Source organism: Pararge aegeria, chromosome 8, assembly GCF_905163445.1.
Source record: "Pararge aegeria chromosome 8, ilParAegt1.1, whole genome shotgun sequence".
Taxonomy (NCBI): domain Eukaryota; kingdom Metazoa; phylum Arthropoda; class Insecta; order Lepidoptera; family Nymphalidae; genus Pararge; species Pararge aegeria.
Window position 1 is genome coordinate 13657207 of NC_053187.1, and position 20455 is coordinate 13677661.

A 20455-nucleotide genomic window follows, 5' to 3' on the forward strand; every position below is an offset into this window, starting at 1 on the left:
AAGTTATTTAGGATCATCTGTCGCTGAAACGTGCCGGGTACGGTGGCGCGGTGCGTAGCATAACAAGGCAGGCTATATTTATAGAATCAGGCGTTACTTTGTGGAATTCCATGATATACAATGAAAATAAAAACAAGCTTACTGTTCCTGATTACATTATATAAAAAGCATATTCCTGGTAGTTGTATCCTCTTTGGTTGGGAGTATCATCTGAGGTTTGGGTTGTCGAAGGAAATATCAAGTTGATATTTCTTGACAATGTCAAAATAAATATTGAGTATTGACGTTTCTATCTTTCAAGTTTCAAATGAAAATGAAAAGAAATCATTTTTATTTTGCGTAAAAAAATGACGTGTTAAGATATAAAAATAATAAGCAAAAGGTTAAGGTAAAATATAGCTATTCAGAATTAGTATACAGTTTCGAATCTTATATTATCTAATAATTTAAACCTTCACTTGAGTTTAGATGACATGTTCCACTTAATTTTTTGTTGCGTTGTGTGGAAAAATGTAAATATAAAACTGTTATGGTTATAGATGGCTACGAAATCAATAGCAAGTGCGACAGTAAGGGCAGTGAAAAAACGAATATTGCCATCCAGAGCAGCACTCATATTAACCCCTTCGGCTGTTCAGAAAGTTAAAGAGATTATGTCTAAAGAAGAGGCTAAAGGATTTATTGGATTGAAGGTTGGCGTGCGGCAAAGAGGTTGTAATGGTCTGTCTTACACTCTCGATTATGCCTCTACTAAGGGAAAACTTGATGAGGAAGTAAAACAAGATGGTGTTACTATAATTATTGATAAAAAAGCACAATTAACATTACTGGGTATGTATGGCTAAATATTGTGTAATGTTTTTTATTAGCTGCTGCTGCTGTAAATTAGTGACCATTGCTTTTTACAGGAACTGAAATGGACTTTGTCAAAGATAAGCTCTCAGCTGAATTTGTTTTTAATAATCCAAATATCAAAGGCACCTGCGGCTGTGGAGAATCTTTCAGTATATGATTTGTAATATGTAATTATAGTTAAATTAGGATTGTTATTGCCCACTCATATTTTCATTTTATTGAATATATTTCTGAGTCTTGTCTGAGAGTACTTGGTCAAAAGTTAATTCATTAATTTGTTACAATGTGAGAGGGCTTGTGTATATATTATTAATATAGATGTGTTCCTTTTCTGTTTTATGTTTACTTAGTAGAACTTCGCTGTAAAGGTAGTGATAAAAAAGAATCTAGTGATGAGCCATTTGTTATTATTTTGTCTTAAACAATAATTATTTGGTTTAAATAATAAAATATTTTATTCTAAACTTGTGTTTTGCATTTGTTTTTCATCTTGTGTTATGTTGTTGTAAATTTTCATTTAACATGGAACAATGTTTTATATACTAAAAAAGAAGTTACTTTGAATTGTAATATGACAAAAAAATTTGAAGAATCAATAATTTGCCAAAACAATAACAACTCCTGATGATATTTGATGATGCAATCGAGTCGAACAAGGTGGCTTAAGGTGGTAGCAAGCGAACCTGTTAGGGGTATAGCCATTATATTAAACCCTTACCAGAACTAACAAACCAAACAGATTAGCTGTTTAGTACGCAAGATCATATTGGAACTCTAAATTGCTTGGCTGCATGGTAACTAACCACAGTTGAAGCTTCCCACCAACCAGGCGGGAAAAAAATCAGAAATGAAGCCCCGGGGTTTCGTAACCGGGGCCTTTGCAAAATAAAAACCACAGCCCAGCACTGAGCGATGGAGGTCTTCGAAATATTATGCTTAGTTATTGGTGTGCATATGATGTTTTATCTATGTGTTCCTGAGTGCTGAGGGTCTAGCGGGAAGACCATTATCTGGTCTCTAACACCCTGAAAACATTGGTGGGTAATCGTGTTCCTCCGATCGGCGCAGTGGATGGACCCAGGGGGTAGAAGGCCCGTCGAGTTTACTTACTACTTACCTTTGACTTACGTAACTGGGCACTTATTGCTTGAGTCTGGTCTGCCTCTGCAGATACCTTTGTTTATTCTTCCACTACAAGTTAGCTTTTCACCTGCTAGTAAGTGATGATGCAGTCTAACAGGCTAAACTATTTGTGTATGGCAGTTATAAAAAACCTACCCTAATCAGTGCCTACGCAACATTGTAACGGAACAAACGGATACATCGCAAACCGTCCCGCGTTTGTCGTCGTTGTAGGGTGGTAATCGGTCACGGCCTTCCGGACCAGATCGGAAAAAAATCAGAAATTATTAATTCTGAAATTGCCCCTGACAGATATCAAACCCATTTAAAACCACAGCGGTTACCGCTGCGCCATAATCGACAAAATCACAATCACTTCGAAATTTCCGTTCCGGCAGGGGCGCGGATTCATTATAAAACAAACTTACTACATAAAGTCTACAAAGATCCATATAGAATAGAGTAACGCCCACCTTATTAATTGAAACAGTCCTCCATAGGTTCATAGGTTCATAGGTCAATAGAGTATTGCCCCACCACGCTGCTCCAATGTTTGTTGGCGGGTAAACATGTTCTTCGCCAATTTCGAACTCCCCGCCGCGCCGGTACAAAATAAACCAGACAAAAACTCAACATCTTACAATAAATTACCGAATTACCCTGATTGGGCCGGGTCAAAGGCCAGGAATAACAGTACCGGAAGGAAAAGCCACGAAAACAAAAGCAAAGTAAACATAGTGTATTTTTGAACGTCCGCTTGATGAATAATCAACAATATTATAGTAGGTACTCTGTCTCTCTCTCTGTGATAATACATATAGATTAAAATTATACTACGGTTACTAGCAGCGTTGGTCGACCCTTACAGAGATGGACAGACGATAATAAACATGTCGCCTGCCGAGCCCCCGGAAAAGCAGCTCAAGACCGTAGACTTTGAAACTTGATAAAAATACCTAATATATCCAGCTGTGGACATCAATCAGTTGATATGATGATGATGATCATACATATTTAGCTTTCTTTTGTTTAGGTTTTTTTAAGAAGCTGAGCTTCAGCTGTTTTTTAAATATTCATACGTCACGTACATATGGAAGTACCTACCAATTCTGAATTCCAACTTCTCTATAAATAACTTACGGTAACGGTTTTCCCTACCCATTAATTTAAGTTAATGTAAAATTTTTAAAAGTAACTATAAAGTAACAATAAATTATACATATTATGGAACGTGAAAGGAACTTTTTGCAAACATAAACCATAGACCAAAAAAATATATCTCTATCTCACTCTTCCTTAAAATTTTGTCTCTGGTGGTTGGTGATCTCACTCACTCAAAAAACATGGCCGAGCTCCCGTAAAAGACGTCGTTGGAGACGTCGAAGTGTTTGTCTTTGTTTACGTGTCGAAATCATCGTTCGAATCCATTGAAATTCAACGCGAAGTGTCTTACTGCGGTTTATGGAATTTCTTCGAGTTTGCAGTGGCTTAATATTTTTAGTAAACACTCAATATAGTGTTGACCGATTGAAATGAATAACGGGGATGTTGGAGGATCTAGAGGTAGAGGCCGTGGTTGGCATAATCCCGATAATAAACCTCGTGAGTTGCGCCGGCCCAAATCCGTGGCGGATGACACAAAAGGTAGGTTTTATTGACTCTAATTTTCTAGGATTCTCAAAATTTTATATATTATAAAAACCTCATTGGATATGCGTCGCGATCGCCAAAATCGCCTATCCAATGTTCATGTGAAGTGAAAGTTTTTAAAATTTTCATTTGTGATGACGTCGCCGTAGTTTGACAGAAAGCAACTGGCAGCGAGGTGTCTCATAATGTTAAACAGTATGTAACGAAACATTAAATAAGATCTTCGACTTAACCATTTTTATAAACACGGAAGTTTTAAAAATATACCCATGCTGGAAATTGTATTTTATGTATTTCTATAATTATATAACTTTTTTGGCAGTTGCTCCAGTATCAAATCTGTCTGCAGAAGCTAAGGAATGGTATCCACCAAATTATGTACCACAGTCACCTGTGATATACAACACTGAACCCATTAGAGTGCCTCGTTATTCTGTTCAGGACAGAATTCGGCAGGCACAAGATCAGAATCCTTATAACTTTGATGACATGTCATTTTCATTGGAGGAGTCTGAAAATATGGATCTGAGAGTTAGTAGTTTATGAATATGTAAATGATTTTTCTGCGTTTTTGTTTTGCATAAGCATTATTATAATAATTTATATTGTCTGAACAGGAGAACATAGCAAACCTGATTACAGTAATGTGTGAGATAACATTTGATCCCGGCAAATTTGACACATTGTGTGGCCCATTGGTTGATTCTTTTGTTTTGACTTTGAATGATGCCAGCCAGACAAGACCCCTCGTTGAAGCTATTGTCAACCAGGTGAGTTCTATTATCATTTTATATATAAAAATTAGTATAAAATATTTTTTTAACCTATAAATAACTAACTTTGTTCTAATGACAATTAAAAGAATTATGACACAAAGCACAAGTATGTGTAATGTATTAGGTAAAAATAGTGTGTTACTTCAGCCTCTTAAATAATAAAATAACTTTTGGTGCTCCAAGTTGTTACATTACACTCACATATTACATTTCATTCAGTAAGATTCTTAAAACATCTAGCAACAACTCTATAAACAGGCATTCTATTGTCTCACATGCCTATTGCATTAAAACAATTCTTATGTGCACTCAGAAGAAGCATAGGCACTGTGAATAATGGGAGACAACAAATTTAGCAGCTACTAAAAATTCCTAGTCACAGTACACATTTTTTGAGAAATCTACAAATTATTGATTTGTTGATTTCTCAAGACCAAAAGTGTACAAAGGTTTAATGCAAATCCTGCAAGCTCTAAAATAAATGTATACTATTTAAACTTAATAAATGAACAAGTAGTCTATGACCACATGAATTTATTCAAAGATATTGAGACAAGGACATTTCCCCGCAGTAAAGTACAGGAAAATGCTACCTTCTTATATATCAACATTGTGGCAATCTTGAAGTTTGTTTCTTCAAGATTGTTTAGAGTTTTATATGTTAGGAGTAACCAAACAGGTTAGGCAACTTTTATACATAATATAATTAAGAACAAATTTTTGTTTATTTCAACAAATTATTAATTCATTAACTTGCTCACACAGTCGATTGGCGAGGCGAACTTCCGCTACAATGGTGCCAGACTTTGTTCAATATTTGACTCTGTTGCATCACCGGAAGAATCGACATTCCGAGCATGTCTACTTGAGCGTTGTACTGATGAGGAGCACAAGATTATAAGTGGCGTGGAGTCCTCAGAGGAAAATATGCGCGGCTTTGCCATGTTCCTGGCTGAAATATATACTCAACTTGAAAACAGCCAGGTATGTATAACTGTTATCTGCACCTGCTTAGGCAGAGGTCCTCTAACATTTTTGTCTTGCTTAGGTTTCAGTGCAAACTACTTTTTAACAGGTTGTTTGATCATCTCCACAGTGGCTAGCTTAATTTGGTATCTACAGTTATGGGTATACCTCAACTAAATAGAAAACTTGCAAATTTACCAATAAACAATGTGTCACTTCAAACTATGCTGTTTAGGAAAAGGCTTAAAGGAAATTACCACATGGGCCCCCATTAATACCCCATGGATCCCATGCAGGTTTTCAACTGCTTGGGTAGTATCATTGTGTATCATCAGCAAATTTTGCTGCAATGATTAAAATAAAAGAGGAAATAAAATGTTTAGCCACATATTGACTTGTGTCCAATTTAATAAATATTAAGAGATAACGTATTGCAGGCTCTTGTTGAATTTGCCCAGAGTTAACATCTATAGTTGAAATGCATTTCAAATGTGCTTGTGAAAGATTATTAATAGATTTTTATTGTCATTATTATGTTTGAATTTGTATGTTAAAGATTATTTATTTTTAGGGTGGAAGGATAAGAACCTTAGGGGAAAGCCTCTGTAAAGTTCTACTACATCTTCTAGATACTAACAAGGAAACAAACATAAAATCAGTTTGTCAATTGCTCAAGGTAAGCTTTGATGTTATTTAACCAAGCTTTGTGTATCATTATTCATTTTACATTTTGCATAGCTTTTATTTCTCATGGTCCAAATCTGAACTCAATACTGTTCCAGTTTTTGAAAAATGAAAGTAAATAACCCAGTCTCATGTAAACATAGCAAATCCAATGCTAAACTGACCTACTCTAAAATCTGCCATTCTTCAATGTGGTGACTTGTGTATTAAATGGATTTATGACTGACACTTTTAGAAAAGTAGACATTTCTAAACACATATTTTTTTGTTACTCTCAATGTGCCAATAAAGTGTTACCAGTGGGTTTAAATATAATTTTATTGTAACAGATTTTTTTTATCTTTCGAAATACCCAAAATTTCTTCTAATGCATTAATTTATCGATTTATTATAAAAGTTGTATATTTATATACAACTTAAATATATATTTGTAATATCATGGGTCTTTTGCTGATTTCATTAAAGTTTCAATTAATTACAATTTACAGGTTTTACTTAGAAATATTTATCTCAAACCAGCCTTAATGCTAAGTAAAGGGTCTTTGCTGCTTTAATTTAATTTAAAGGCTGTAACTAGCTCATTGTTTATTCAACGTTACAGTTGTCGGGCATAGCGCTGGACGCTGACTGCCCGGAGGGCATGCGAGCGGCCTTCGAACGCCTAAAGTACCGGGCGGAAATGCCGTGCGTGCGCCGCGTTATTGCATTACGGGCCGCTCGCTGGGGCACCGCGGACCCCGAGCCCGATCCGCACGCGGCTCCGGCCCTGCCGCAGCCGAACACACGCCGCCCGAATCGTGAGTATACGAACACTGATAGCGTAGGCTGCGTAGGCGCACTTCTCGCCACACTTTTTATTTGTGGCGCCAATACCCCTTAGTCCGACCCACGAGTGCTTCCAACTCTGCCGCAGCGTAAGACACGCCGCCCGAATCGTGAGTATACGATCACTGATAGCGTGGGCTGCGTAAGCGCACTTCTCGCCACACTTTTTGTCTGTGGCACCAATACCCCTTAGTCCGACCCACGAGTGCTTCCAACTCTGCCGCAGCGTAAGACACGTCGCCCGAATCGTGAGTATACGAACACTCATAGCGTGGGCTGCGTAGGCGCACTTCTCGTCACACTTTTTGTCTGTGGCACCAATACCCCTTAGTCCGACCCACGAGTGCTTCCAACTCTGCCGCAGCGTAAGACACGCCGCCCGAATCGTGAGTATACGAACACTGATCGGTTGCGCAGGCGCACTGCCCTCCACGCTGGCCTAGTGCGGATTGAGAACATTATAGTGAACTCTAAGGCATGCAGGTTTCCTCACGATGTTTTCCTTCACTGTTGCATCAAGTGATATTTTAAAGGCACATAACTTAGAAAAATTAGAGGTGTGCGTGCGTGGATTCGAACTGTGCCCTCTCCCGAAAGTGAAGTCGAAGTGCTATCCATTCGGCTATCACCACTTCCAGTCAGTGGAAGTAATGCTTCATTAATTGTTATAGCTACGAACTCTGAGCCGGAGGGAACCATGGGCGGCTACCTCGCGGATGGGCAGTCACTGACCATGGAGGAACGTGACTTCCTGCAGAGTAACCTGCCCGCCAAACCCGCCGCGCTGGACATAGACATACTGTGAGTTCTTTGTGCTACATTTTAAAACCTCATTAAAATTCATATTTACATTATTTTTTTTAATAATCTTTAGTTAAATACTTATTTAAGTTTTTTTTAATTTTTCTTTAAATTGTGACCGGAGATAACAACGATAATGATACCCCTTTAAATGATTATTGTAATGGCACGAGACAGAATTTGTAATTCTAACCCATTGAATTGTTATAGTTATTACTATTTTATTTTTAATAGTTACAATTAATTTGCTGGTGTGTTATAAATAAATAAATAAAAATTTATTTTGCTTATGACTAAAAGAAGTGACTTATCATAACCATGCTTTAGGTCGATGGACAAATGGTGGCACAAATGTCCTGCGAACTATTGCTTTGTTTGTAGGCGATAGTTTTCAACCTACCATTAGAGAACTACATTATTTATAAATAAATAAATAAATATATTACGATAATACACACATCGCCATCTAGCCCCAAAGTAAGCGTAGCTTGTGTTGTGGGTACTAAGATAGCTGATGAATATTTTTTTTTATGAATAAAATACACATAATTACTTACAATATACAGATAAACGCCCAGACACTGAAAAATATTCATGTTCATCACACAAAAATTTAATAAATATTTCCAGAGTGCCTCAGCAATTCACGGATCATGTACATATCAATAGTGCCATCTATGGCCCTACTTGAATAGAAATATTTTTGACTTCGACTTCAAAGAGCAAGAAAGTAAAATGTTTGTGTTTGTTGTTGTTTAGGGAGGAGCTTGAGAATGAGGCGTGGGATACGGGCATGGACGCCGAAATGCAGGCCGGCTACCTGGAGTTCCTCAAGATCTCCAACCAGATCAAACGATAGCCGTTTCTCTTCACACACGAAACGCCCGAAACGGAACAGATTGCGTCTCTACACTAGGACAATGGTGAAAAACTATAAAAAAATTATAAAATTTTATAAAACTATAAAAAAGATTCGTCTGTGAAGGCTTCGTAATACTCTAGATTAATGATAAATAAATGCATGATTATGACGTATTCTACAGAAAATACATAGTGGTTAGAGCCCAGCGACACCCGTGGGGCGGCGTGTTCACACCCCACTTGTACTGTGCACACTGCCAACCTCACGCTAGCTTCGTCATGCCAGTGTTCAATGAATAATACTCGTGGCGTCGGGTGCTGTACAATCCATTAAGTTTCTACTAGTGCGTGTACAACATCCAACAATCCGCAACTGATTGTATCGGGTGGCGTTTGGAGACGTCGCTTCACTTGGGGTGTTCATAATGTGTTACTAGGTATACAAAATACTACGAATTAAATTAACTCAAAATGCGTGGCGTCGCGTTCCGTGGTGTATGTGGGATGTTTCTTCCATAAAAGTCCGCGCAGCACTAAAAACAATCTAATTATAAAAAATAAACGTAATGTACCGAATCCTAACATAAGCAATAATATAAAAACTAAGTAAAGTAAGTTTTACAACCTGTATCCCGTTTCACTGCAATACTAAGCTGGTTTTGAATAGGCGTATATTTAGATATTGAATTTAATATTAAAGATTGATCATTCATTCTTTATAGCTCGAATAGGTTACTTCCCAGTATGTATTTATTGTGTTTATATATTTTTTATGGATTTTCAAAATCGCAATATAACACTACTTGATCCTGGTGATATGATTTACGCTCCATATCTGACTATTGAATTGTGTATAACTATAGTATAAAATAAGCCTTTTATAATTAATATTATTATTTTTATTATGAGCTATGAACAATGCAAATGCAACAAAAGTTAATGGACTTAATGTAAACAAGTGAGCACTCAGAACTTCCAATGAAAATCTAGCAATTACTTATTTTATATTGATATAATATACATATATAGCAAAGTTTTCCCTTAGTACATTAAACCCAGTTAATATAGTTATCTGTAGTGAGATACAAACCTGGTATTTCTCATATGCTATAGAACCTTATAGCGGTGGTGCTGTTGTCAAAGAAAACACAAAACAAAACTGTAATGCCTTGCTACATATTTTTGGTAAACAAATTTAATACAAGTAACGTATTCATAGTAATATAAACTAGATTTAAATATTCATATATTTAAACATCATAGTTTTCTGTGATTTTGTCCAGTATAATAATGATAATAATTTGAAATGTTTTATATTAAAATTTTATCAGTAATAGATATGCAGTGATAGTGTTCAATCGAGACTGCTTATTGTGGTCTTTTATCTTCTTGCAATCTTTCAAACATTATGTCTCATCTCTGTGCTGTGGGCTTACTTCCATCGCTTGTAGCAGTATTATTTTAATATACAGTATAAACTATGTTATACCTTGAAGAAGATGGTAGGGAAATCTGAAGCAAGCATCAACCACATTAAAACAATAATACTTTTTTAGTGATGATAGTAAGCCCCCAGGCTTAAGTTGGCAGTGTTTTTGGCAATAAAGTAATTCTCAATCTAGAATCTAATCTCAGCGGCGATTGCCTTTTAACATTGCTGTTTTGTATGAGATAAAAGGTTGCGATCGAGATGCTAAATGTCAAAAAGATACAGCACAGCCCTAACAGGTTGGCCGTTTACTATCATAGACTGCATCATCATTTACCATCTGCTTTGATTGCAGTCAAGGACTAACATGTAATGGAATTAAAAAAGCCTCTGTTCCTATAAAAATAGACTGTCTGTCTTTTCCATTAAAAAAATGCGTGTACAACCACCACTGTCAAAAAACAAATTATGTATAGAGACAAACGGTTGTCCGGTTGGACTGGTGTCAGAAAAGTTACACATTACGGCTGCAGGTCGCAACCAAAGCAGCAACATTGAAAACTAAAGGATACAGCATACCCCTGCTAGACACTGGGTACACTTTTGTTTATTGTGTAAGCCATTTTGTTCTTGTTTACATTTCGTCTCGTATATAAAAAAAAAAAAATTTAGTGATCTCATTACGTCTCCATTTATTTTGTCTGATTCATGACAATAAATGAAATACTATCGTAATCTTCAATTTGTTTCGATGCCTAATTTTGATAAGCACGATTCCTAACATATCACACAATGAATGCATAAGTAAAAGCACAAAACATTTTCTTAAGGATATCCTCTTAAAATCTCTAATTTCCTAATGTTTAATCCTTAAAGGTAGAACATTCCGATTAACGTGTCGAGATGTCTGCAAATTATTGCGCTTGTTTCATCTTGCGTTCAAAAAATTTTAAAATCTGTAAGGCGCAGAAGATAATGACGCGAAACCAAAATAAAAGCGCTCACATGTAGACACACACTTGCATTTTTATTATTTCTAGTATTTAAAATATAATGCCATAACATTATTATTTAGATTTGTGAATTATTATTGTATTTAAATAGAATACTGTGTTCTATTTCAAAAAAAAAGCAAATGCGGTAAGTAACTTTTAAAAGCCACCTTCTTTTTCCACATATTTTCTCCAGCCCCAAGAACTAGGTAAAAGACGTAATTAATTTAGATTGCGGATCATTCAAATGTTCGATTGCCGTTTCGACAATATTTTCGGTGTGGAGTTTTTTTTTTTTTAAGCCGAATTGTTACATTTTATATGTTGTCCTTGCATAATAATGCTTGTTTGATATGGTTGGAAAAGCGTGTTTGTGCTCTGTACGCAGTAGGTCCTAATTGCTAAAAGTAGTTATATAGAGTTATTGTAAAGGCAAAGGCATCATAACGCAAAGGGACGGAGAGTCGCTGGTACTTGCTTGCTTTCAGTTTACGTTACATATTAGCTATTATTAAATGAATTGTTTGTGGCCTTTGATAAAAAAGTTACGCAATCAATTTCTATGCATCCAGATATTGCAAGTTTAACATGTTGTTATCACTGAGCAGCGGGTAACTAAGCGTTAAATATCTTATTACCATCAAAAAGCGGATTAAATATCTCAAAATAAATAAACATAGGCTTAAAAGGCTTTTCTTATAGTGGGTCTTAAAGAACTTTTGAATTCTTACTTACGGTGGGTCTGAAACAGCTTTGAGGAGGTCTTAAAGTTTCGGTGACTTTGGACAGTTCCACTAGCCTATTGTTAATCTTTTAACCTGTTATTAATACTTCAAAACATTAGTGATTGGCAAGGAGGTTAGTTTATCGTTAAGTTAAACATCACAACTGTGTTCCCTCCGTCTCGATAACGCGGTGCCAAATGCCAACTTTTTTTAAGTAACCTTGATGGAGTTTTTAATTAATAAGCAATCTTTGAAGACATAATAAATAAATTTTTGATGTTTTATGCAATATGGGATTTATTTATTTGATGAAGCAATTAGGCGAATGTTTATAATATTTCATTGTATTTTTGTTGCAGTGATATTATGAATGTTATAAGAATAAATGGATATTTTAATAAAAGTCATTTAAATATATTATGGTTTTATTTTAACATACCAGTTGCACGTAGTAGCTATATAACAAGACCCTAATACTTAGAAGTAACTCACTCCACAGGTTCCAGTTGAGTGGTTATTTCTAAGTTTTTACAAAAAATATAACAAATCTTTATGCGGTTTTTAACCACATTATCTATGATTAAGCTTAAACATATTGATACTAAATATTAGGTACATCTGGCAACACTTTATAGGGATTAAGAATTCCATTCGGGTCCATAGATTTCTTCATATCTCTCATAAGCTGTAAAGCTGACTCATCTTTGCTGTAATGTATGAACTGAGGTTTTCTGAAACCCACGCCATGTTCTGCGCTGATGGAACCCCTGAACTTCGCGACTTCTTCAAAGATATATGGTTCTAATATTGAGTATAATTGTTTCGTGTATTCCGGCACGATAACGTTTATGTGAATGTTGCCATCACCTGTGGATATAAGTACCAATAAAATGGGTTTTATGTACAGTTGTATAGGTACCTACTCAACTAATAAATCGCAATGATGCGCTGTCTATAGCTGACACATGAAATTAAGATTTTCCGCTATTTTTCAGAGTAAAATGTTCCTGTGGGTCGAATACGAATCTTGTGATAAACATTTGCTATTGATGTAGGATTTAATACTTAAACCAAGGTATTTTCGACCCACATTTTATTTAAAGTAGCCTACTATGGAAACTAGTGAAAGTTCCATAGTAGGCTACTTCGAGATATGCCTCCTGCGACGGGGTACGTGAAATACTCAAGTTTGATGACATTATTTTAAGGTAGTTACAACTTAAGATGTCAAAAAAGTAGTGAATAGCATTTTCCTACTGCTTAAGTTATGTAAAGCAAAGTAGGTAACTCAATAAATAAATATACTACGACAGTGCACACATTGCCATCTAACCCCAAAGTAAGCGTAGCTTGTGTTATGGGTAAGATCATTGATGAATATTATACATATAAATACCTATTGAAAAAAATTCATGCTCATCACACCAACATTTTCCAGTTGTCGTTGGTGTTCTGGTTCTGGTTCTGGTAACCGCCCTATATTTCAACTTCGGTGAAGCATAGCTTGGGAACTGAGTACCTAAGTACGATTACAGTGTCAAACTCATGTTTGGGACATTCTCGGTTAACTTTTTTTTTTGTATTGTGAAAATATCATTGGTGAACTTTAAAGCTTTCAACAGCGTAACGCGGGCTGTAAGCAGCCCGTGGCATCCAGGGATGAGGATCTGTCATAAATGAGTTTTAGCCCTAGGGATCTCATAGAAGCGAAGGGATCGTCGACCAACGGCTCAGGCGACTATTACAGTGACGGAGTTTTAAGATTCCTCCGACAAAGTGATCTGAGCCCACGTACGGATGACGTCAGAAATCGGGGACATATTTGTTTGTCGGCGTGGACGCTGTGCAGAGTTTATTGAGGTGTCCTGATAGGGGGACGGTTAACTTACCAACATGTCCATATCCATAAACCTTAGCGGTATGATCCCGCAGTCTTTTGCGTAACAGTTCCACTAATTCGTAGTAGTTACGAAGCGGTATCGACACGTCGTACTTAAAAGTGTAGCCCTCTAGCAATCCTGCGCCGGCTATGCTTTCCCTGATGTTCCAAATATTCTAAAAGAACAAGCATTTTTCAATAACCAACAAGAAGCTGAAGGAATCCCAATTTTAGCCGAATTCGGATCGATTTGTGTCTACCTCCTACGGGGCGTTTCTTTGCGTCCTGCAACCGTCCAATCACAAGAAGCTTGTTTTCGAGCAAGAGTTGTGATTGGTCGCAAGAATTATGCAAACTTTCGAAACCGACACAAGCGAGGTAAGGACGCGTTATTTAAGTTTTAACTTTGAGGTCATCATTTTATATAGCGCATCCTTTATATAAAGAACAACTAAAAATTAAAGAAATTTAAACATCTCTTACATGAGCGCAAACAATTTTTTGCGCTCATGTAAGTAATGGTGCAAACAATTTTATTTTAATAGTAATAATTGATGAAAGAAGCAGATGGACACTTTCCATACAAGGAATACGTACTGCAACTTGCCGTCATGTGTTCGTCAATGTGAGGCGCGACCACGCCCTTCGGACCGGAATACAGCATTGCAACAATGCTGCTTAGCGGCAGAAATAAGGATCAAGTACGAGTTCTATTACAAAAGTGTTTAGCGCAAATATATTTACAGAGTCACTGGAAAATTTACTTTCATCTTGGCTGGTTCCGAAGTGACGGTCCCGTCTAATATGAGTCCGCTGTCCATGCCTTCGGATAAGAATCGCGACAGTTTCTCACTATCATGCACTTCATCGCTGCCGTGCGTCTCCACCAGCACGTAGAACGGATAGTCAGATATAGGATTCCTGTTACAGACATATCATTTAAACGTAAAACTCTATACCAAGTTCAGTATTAGGTCCTTGAAGAAGAAGGATTCTTCATAGTAAAACAACAAGCTAGTTTTTTAAGGTTTTCGTACGATTTTAAATGGTAGCCTATACACTTATAAGTCGTCGTCCGTCTAACCTTTCGGAGTTAAGTGCGTTTTTACCTTAAGCATTTCGCACTTGGCCAGCGTGGTGGACTTCGGCCTAAATCCTTCTCATTCCGAAAGGATACCCATGCATGTTGATAATCATAAATGAGTTGAAACATTAACTAGATCTTTTGGACAGCAAAAAATTCCATGCGAAAGTGTGTCGGTTTGTTTGTTTGTTATTCGTCACTGCATATATTACTTGCATCCTTACATAGGACAGAGGACATTGTTTATCCCTGAACATATTGTAACGGAAATATTATATTAATATTCATATTTCTTGAGATAATAGCGCAGTGTGTAGGAGCTCAACTTCACTTCAGGGGGGCCGCTTTAACTTTGAAAAGTTAAAGCGGGTTTTTGCTCTAACTTTTCAAAGTAATTAAAAATATCACTAGCTACAAGGGTGAGAAAATCATGGTGAGGAAACCGGCATGCCTGAGCATTCTACATAGTGGAGATGGATGTGGAGAAGGATGTTATGTTGAGTCCACAAATCCGCACGGGGCCAGCGTAGAGCCTTAACCCCTTCTCATTGAAATAAGCCTACAATCCTTTTAAAACTTCGTTAACTTATAAAATATAGCTTACGAAAGCTTAAGGTTTTTCACAGTTGAGGAAATTGACTCGTTGTCTGCCATTTCAAATGCTGATAGTATTTCGCCCAAAGATGACTTTGCTCTTTTATACAGCTCGAGAATATTTTCAAAATTTTTAACTCCTGAAATAACGAAACTCTATTTAGTAAGATACATTATATATGATGCATTAGAAATTTACTGTAATCTCAGTGGGATAGATGGTTATACAGATAATCTGAGACGGAAATTAAGAGATACAAAAATTTACCCTCCAAAATAACTCTTAATAGGTACCTACATAAAGTCCAAATTATTATTTTACTATAGGAAATGAAATAATAATCGGTGATAGCTAGTGGGTAAGGCTTCGACTTTCCTTCCCTCGAGACAGAGTTCCATCCCCGGCACGCACCGCTGACTTTTTCGGAATTATGTGCGTTTTTAAATTAAGCAACACTTGCTTTAACAGTGTAATAAATCATCGTGAGGAAACCTGCATGGAACCCTTCTCGTTCTTAGAGGATACGGTGTCTCCTCTAAGAATCAGAAGGGTTCGAGTTTTTGGTAATGGGTTGACGATGATGAAATTAAATTCAGAATATAGAATCAAGGTTGCAGGCCGCACGGCGCGAGTTCTGCTTGGAACTCGGCTTCGTTCCGTACGTCTGATTCAAACATTTGGAACATAGTAATTAGCGTGTCTTTTTGTACTTATGTACAGTCCCATGACAACAATCGGGCGGCAAATGTTGTCTTAGCACCGGGACATGACAGTTCTTGCTCACCACTGTCCACACGAATTTATGAAACTTACCAAAGAATCCAAGAGACACAGCTTTCGGTAAGGCTGGACAGTGTATGGCAACTTTAGTAACTACACCCAATGTTCCTTCGGAACCTATAAATAAATGCTTCAGGTGGTATCCAGTGTTGTCTTTCTTTAATGTTCGAAGACAGTCTAAAATTGTCCCGTCTGCTTTAACCTGCAATCAGCTCGAATTTTATTAGTCCAAATTATCGACCCTTTTTCTGCGCCCTTAGTACGTGGTAGCACATCTAGAAAACATTGGTAGTTTTTACGTAAGTATCATTAATATATATTTGGTGATGGTTATAGTAAAAGCGCTCATCTAACGGCAGCCTAAGTTAGGCTTATTTGACTGTTACTTTTAGTTCATACGTATAAGAAGGTACATCTTTTTCTTGCGACTTTATAAAACTTACAGCTTCCAATCCTAACACAGATCCGTGTAAGTTTCCATAGCGAAGAAGCCTGAGCCCTCCCGCATTTGTGCTGATGTTACCACCGATATGGCAAGATCCCTTTGCCCCGAGATCCAAGGGCATGATGAGGTTATGGTCGCGGACGTAATTGTCAAGGTTCTCCAATACACATCCTGATTCACAAACTAGGGCACCTGTTATAAAATAAGTAAAAGTTACCTTAGTTATATGAAAGAAGAAGCTTATGCCCAAAATTATGGTTTAAATAAGGATTTATTATCTATGATGATATTTTAAACTATATAGCTCAGGTATTTTGGATTACATATCTCAAAACAAGAATGTGAATCATTAAGTTTTGCTTGTAATGAATATCATATGGCGCTTTATTTACGTATGTTTACAATAACGTTTTATATCGTAAGGAAAGTCATTACTTTTAAGTAAAGACTTTTCAGCTTAGCTTTGGCTAGCCATGCGATATTTGGCTGTAAGTTTTTCCTCTAAAAACCTAATGAACCTAACGGCGCTGTCTGTAGTCAAATGGCATGTGGTAAAGAGCGATTTTGGCTAGTTAAATTAACCTACCTGATATTTCGTCCAAGCTGATGATATTGTTCATCAAGTTAAAGTTGAGCACGATTTCGTCGAATACCGGGACCGACCCTCCGACCAAGCCAGTGTTGCCTCCTTGGGGACACACGGCTAGCCGTTTGCTGTTACAATACGACAGGATTTTAGATACTTCCTCAGTTGTCTTCGGTTTTAAAACAACTTTAGATTGTCCTGAGTAAAAACAGTAGTGTTATCGCCAGTAGATATATTTTCACATAGTTCTAAGAAATTTTCATTTATAAAATGACCGTAATACGATACGTTTAGTTTTATCACGTAAAATTTGGTTATTTTCTTTTATTAATCATCTGAAAGTAGGAATAATGTCGAAGTAAAATGGGCTCTCGGTTTGAAAGTTTGAAGTCAGTCTACTACTACTTCTTTACTACTAACTGACATGGACAAGTCCAGAACCAAGGTGAGAAGCGCGGGGAAGAACACTTTTGTGGTACCACTTTTTAAGCATGGGCCTTTTCATGTTCAAGACATTAGCAGATTTATGAGTTCGACGTTCGTTGCTGCAGTGTATTTAACTGGTTACGATACTCGCTTCCCAACACATTATCTTCACAAGCAGCTAAATCTCTTGTTATTTATACACATTGTGTTAAGACATAGAATATAGTTTTGGAAACCTATAAATTTACCCGGTCCTATCTCTATGGCTGTGATATATTATCTACCTTGTTTTATTATTTACCTCTGCAATTTTTAATCCAGTCGATATTAAACGGAAGAACATCGCTCTCATCGGTCACTACCCGTTCTTCGCTCAAAATAGTTTTAAAGTAGTCGATATCCGAAGGTTGTATAACTCCAAAACTTTTTCGCTTAACGCCATACTTTTCCTGGAAAACGATACATTATTCCTTTTAAATCGACTCAACAAGGAATGTTTTTCTATTGAACCCATTAGAGATGAATATATTTTCGATGTTCACGTCAAACAATTCAACCGATTCTTTTCTACCCCGACGCAGACGGGCTTATAAGTTCAGCGTGTGTATCTGTGCTGATTTTAGCCGGCTCGGCTATCGCTTTCAAGTTTTAGTTATGGATGGAAATTGGTATTTAGATAAGTATAGTAAAACACATGTTTCAGGATTTACAAAAGTCTACCCACAAAGCTCTCATTCAGTAATAAAAAAATGTTTTTGACTTTGATAGCCCAATTCTTAAGTAAAGCGGATTAGTCAACGCGGTGGGTCAGAGTATATTTGTAGGATGGCGGTAGAAAGTTTCTATTAGGAAACTTATCAGAAGTCGCGGAAGGACCGCTAGTCTAAGATAAATCAGTATGTAGGAATTTCAACTAAACACTAACACTATGTACGTAATTCGATTTTTATTGTTAAGTAATTAGGTACTTATTTAAACGACTATTTTTAAACATTGAAGTAGGTAGATAAACGACATTAGGTATTCTTTTCGATTAAAGTAGGTACTACATTTAAAGTGATTATGAACGAAATATGATAGAAAGAACGATAACTTTTAGTATCCTACATTCGTTTACATATTTCTTTCAGAGAGATCTTCGTATTTAGAGACCTTTTACGAAGCAAGAACAGAAACATAATATAAAACAGCAATTCACCTGATTTACTTTAGCAATTGAATATATTCTGGTAGTCACCTTAAGTACTTATTAAAAACTACCAATCTTACACATACAAACAACATTTGGGAAAACGCAACACAAAACAATACGGGTCAAGAAGTGACTAAACCCATTTTTGTTATTATAAAAAATAGAGCTCAACGTCAATAATTGAAGTGCGTACTTTACTATTATCTCAATGTTTAGGTACACTATATAAAGATAAACAATCAAAGTTACTATTTTATCTGTATTGCATTAAAATATTCAAAGTTATATGGTCAGATCAAAAAGTATTATTCAGAAGTAAGAACTAACAGCTAAAGTACTCACGGATGAAAATTGGGGTAACGCTGAGCTCGCAAATTTAAATTGTGCTGCAATATTAGATTTACTTAAATTAAAAATAAATAATGATAGAGGTTTTATCATTTTGAGAACAACACAGGCGTATACGAGGAATCTGCATGTAAACTAATTTAGAGAGCAGCTGTTGTTTACAATTGACGCGAGAATATTACGTAAGCATCCAGTTTATAACTTATAGATAGCGCAGCGTTGCTATCTGTATTATAAATGCGGATTTCTGCATTACAAAACTTTGCCTCATATTTTATTTAGGTTCGCTTATTTATACAATTATTCTTTTAAAAAAATCCACATTATGGTACCCTTTCACAGGTTTGCTGCTTTTAACTAATTAAATTGTTATGTTGAATGTAAACGTGGTGAGGTTCTATCATTTCTTGACGCTATCCATTTCTAGTAATGTAATAATATGTACTGTGCCACGTGTACCTTATATAAATTGACCGCAACCCAACAAGCCAAAGGTTAACGAGTTAGATTTTACTATTTATAAAGTTTTACGCACGATATTGTGAAGCTTTCATTTTTAATTTGCTTTGATTATGCTTTGAGCCAATATTGGAATCATTTAAGAGTGAGATGTTTTACAGTCTCGATAACACAGTTCTAGCGGGATCCAAATGATGATGAACCATAATATATTCGCTAACAATTTTGGTATTTAACTTCTAAATTATACCTTTGAAAGATGGATGAAAAATTGTTAAGGGTTAAAACTTAAGCTATTATTCTATAAAAAATATGTCGTAGCCAGAACGGACCAGGTGATAGGAACATACAATTACTTCTGCCCACGCTCCACATTCCACATTATCCGTTTCTAGGTTTTTTATTTTACAGCAGAGAATAAGAGGATGTCGAAATACCATTAGATACGTACTAATGTCAACTTAAAGCTTGACATCATTACGGCAACCGCGCAAAACCATAACTCTACATAATTTACCATGAGACAGTACCTAATCTCCTGTTAGATAGGCTAAACAATGAATACTTCGATTTCAAATTAGTCATTGGCATCATTGAGGTCATTTAAGGACTTGTAATTTTGCTAAGAGAAATGAGAAATCACGCTTTTATCCTATAACTGTTATAGCGGATAGCCTTCATTATAAACAATGATCTATATTTCCCTATGGTACAGATCGCTACCACCATTTTATAATCTCTACCTATGGAGGGTAGAGGTAAGGAGAGTCATCTGTGTATATGAAAAAGTGTCGTCAAAATGTATTAAATTAGGATGGCGCCACATTTGCATCAGGGTAACTCTTAAAAGAAGCGCCAAATATAAATATTGTTAGAGTAGGCTTGAAAAATAAACAAGGAAGTATGGAGATACAAGGAAGTAAGGTTATATTTACCACAATATTTTGTACAACGTAAGTTGTTGAAATTCTCAAT

The 20455-nt window shown here is 36.2% G+C and overlaps 3 protein-coding genes across 4 annotated transcripts; 2 read left to right on the forward strand and 1 right to left on the reverse strand.

Moving 5' to 3' along the window:
* The first annotated feature begins 266 nt into the window (after nt 1-266).
* Nucleotides 267-1310, forward strand: LOC120625738 (iron-sulfur cluster assembly 1 homolog, mitochondrial). Of its 2 annotated transcripts, none has more exons than XM_039892912.1 (3): nt 267-382; nt 540-831; nt 909-1310. In XM_039892912.1, exons 2-3 carry the CDS (start codon nt 540-542, stop codon nt 1010-1012), a joined length of 396 nt encoding a protein of 131 aa, XP_039748846.1. In that variant the 5' UTR covers nt 267-382; the 3' UTR covers nt 1013-1310. The 2 variants fall into 2 exon arrangements, with proteins under 2 accessions (XP_039748846.1, XP_039748845.1); XM_039892911.1 differs by having other exon boundaries at nt 285-388; nt 909-1309.
* Nucleotides 1311-3312: 2002 nt separating this feature from the next.
* Nucleotides 3313-12103, forward strand: LOC120626076 (polyadenylate-binding protein-interacting protein 1). The gene is made up of 8 exons (XM_039893363.1): nt 3313-3621; nt 3950-4158; nt 4245-4397; nt 5169-5387; nt 5941-6045; nt 6655-6850; nt 7550-7679; nt 8439-12103. Exons 1-8 carry the CDS (start codon nt 3510-3512, stop codon nt 8536-8538), a joined length of 1224 nt encoding a protein of 407 aa, XP_039749297.1. The 5' UTR covers nt 3313-3509; the 3' UTR covers nt 8539-12103.
* Nucleotides 12098-19208, reverse strand: LOC120626075 (D-2-hydroxyglutarate dehydrogenase, mitochondrial). The gene is made up of 9 exons (XM_039893361.1): nt 19016-19208; nt 17783-17930; nt 17056-17253; nt 16468-16661; nt 16058-16226; nt 15254-15383; nt 14330-14486; nt 13576-13741; nt 12098-12553 (listed from the first exon to the last, which is right to left on the reverse strand). The coding sequence occupies exons 1-9, from the start codon at nt 19112-19114 to the stop codon at nt 12288-12290; spliced, it is 1527 nt and encodes a 508-aa protein (XP_039749295.1). The 5' UTR covers nt 19115-19208; the 3' UTR covers nt 12098-12287.
* Nucleotides 19209-20455: the final 1247 nt, after the last annotated feature.

Bases quoted from the DNA above. Each gene is read 5' to 3' on its own strand.
- LOC120625738 (XM_039892912.1), top strand. From the start codon at position 540: ATGGCTACGAAATCAATAGCAAGTGCGACAGTAAGGGCAGTGAAAAAA. The intron at 832-908 runs GTATGTATGGCT...TGCTTTTTACAG, and splicing joins AGCACAATTAACATTACTGG to GAACTGAAATGGACTTTGTC.
- LOC120626076 (XM_039893363.1), top strand. From the start codon at position 3,510: ATGAATAACGGGGATGTTGGAGGATCTAGAGGTAGAGGCCGTGGTTGG. The intron at 4,398-5,168 runs GTGAGTTCTATT...TTGCTCACACAG, and splicing joins TTGAAGCTATTGTCAACCAG to TCGATTGGCGAGGCGAACTT. The intron at 5,388-5,940 runs GTATGTATAACT...ATTTATTTTTAG, and splicing joins CTCAACTTGAAAACAGCCAG to GGTGGAAGGATAAGAACCTT.
- LOC120626075 (XM_039893361.1), bottom strand. From the start codon at position 19,114: ATGATAAAACCTCTATCATTATTTATTTTTAATTTAAGTAAATCTAAT. The intron at 14,487-15,253 runs GTAAGCTATATT...TGTCTGTAACAG, and splicing joins GTGAAAAACCTTAAGCTTTC to GAATCCTATATCTGACTATC. The intron at 12,554-13,575 runs GTAAGTTAACCG...TTATATCCACAG, and splicing joins TTATGGATATGGACATGTTG to GTGATGGCAACATTCACATA.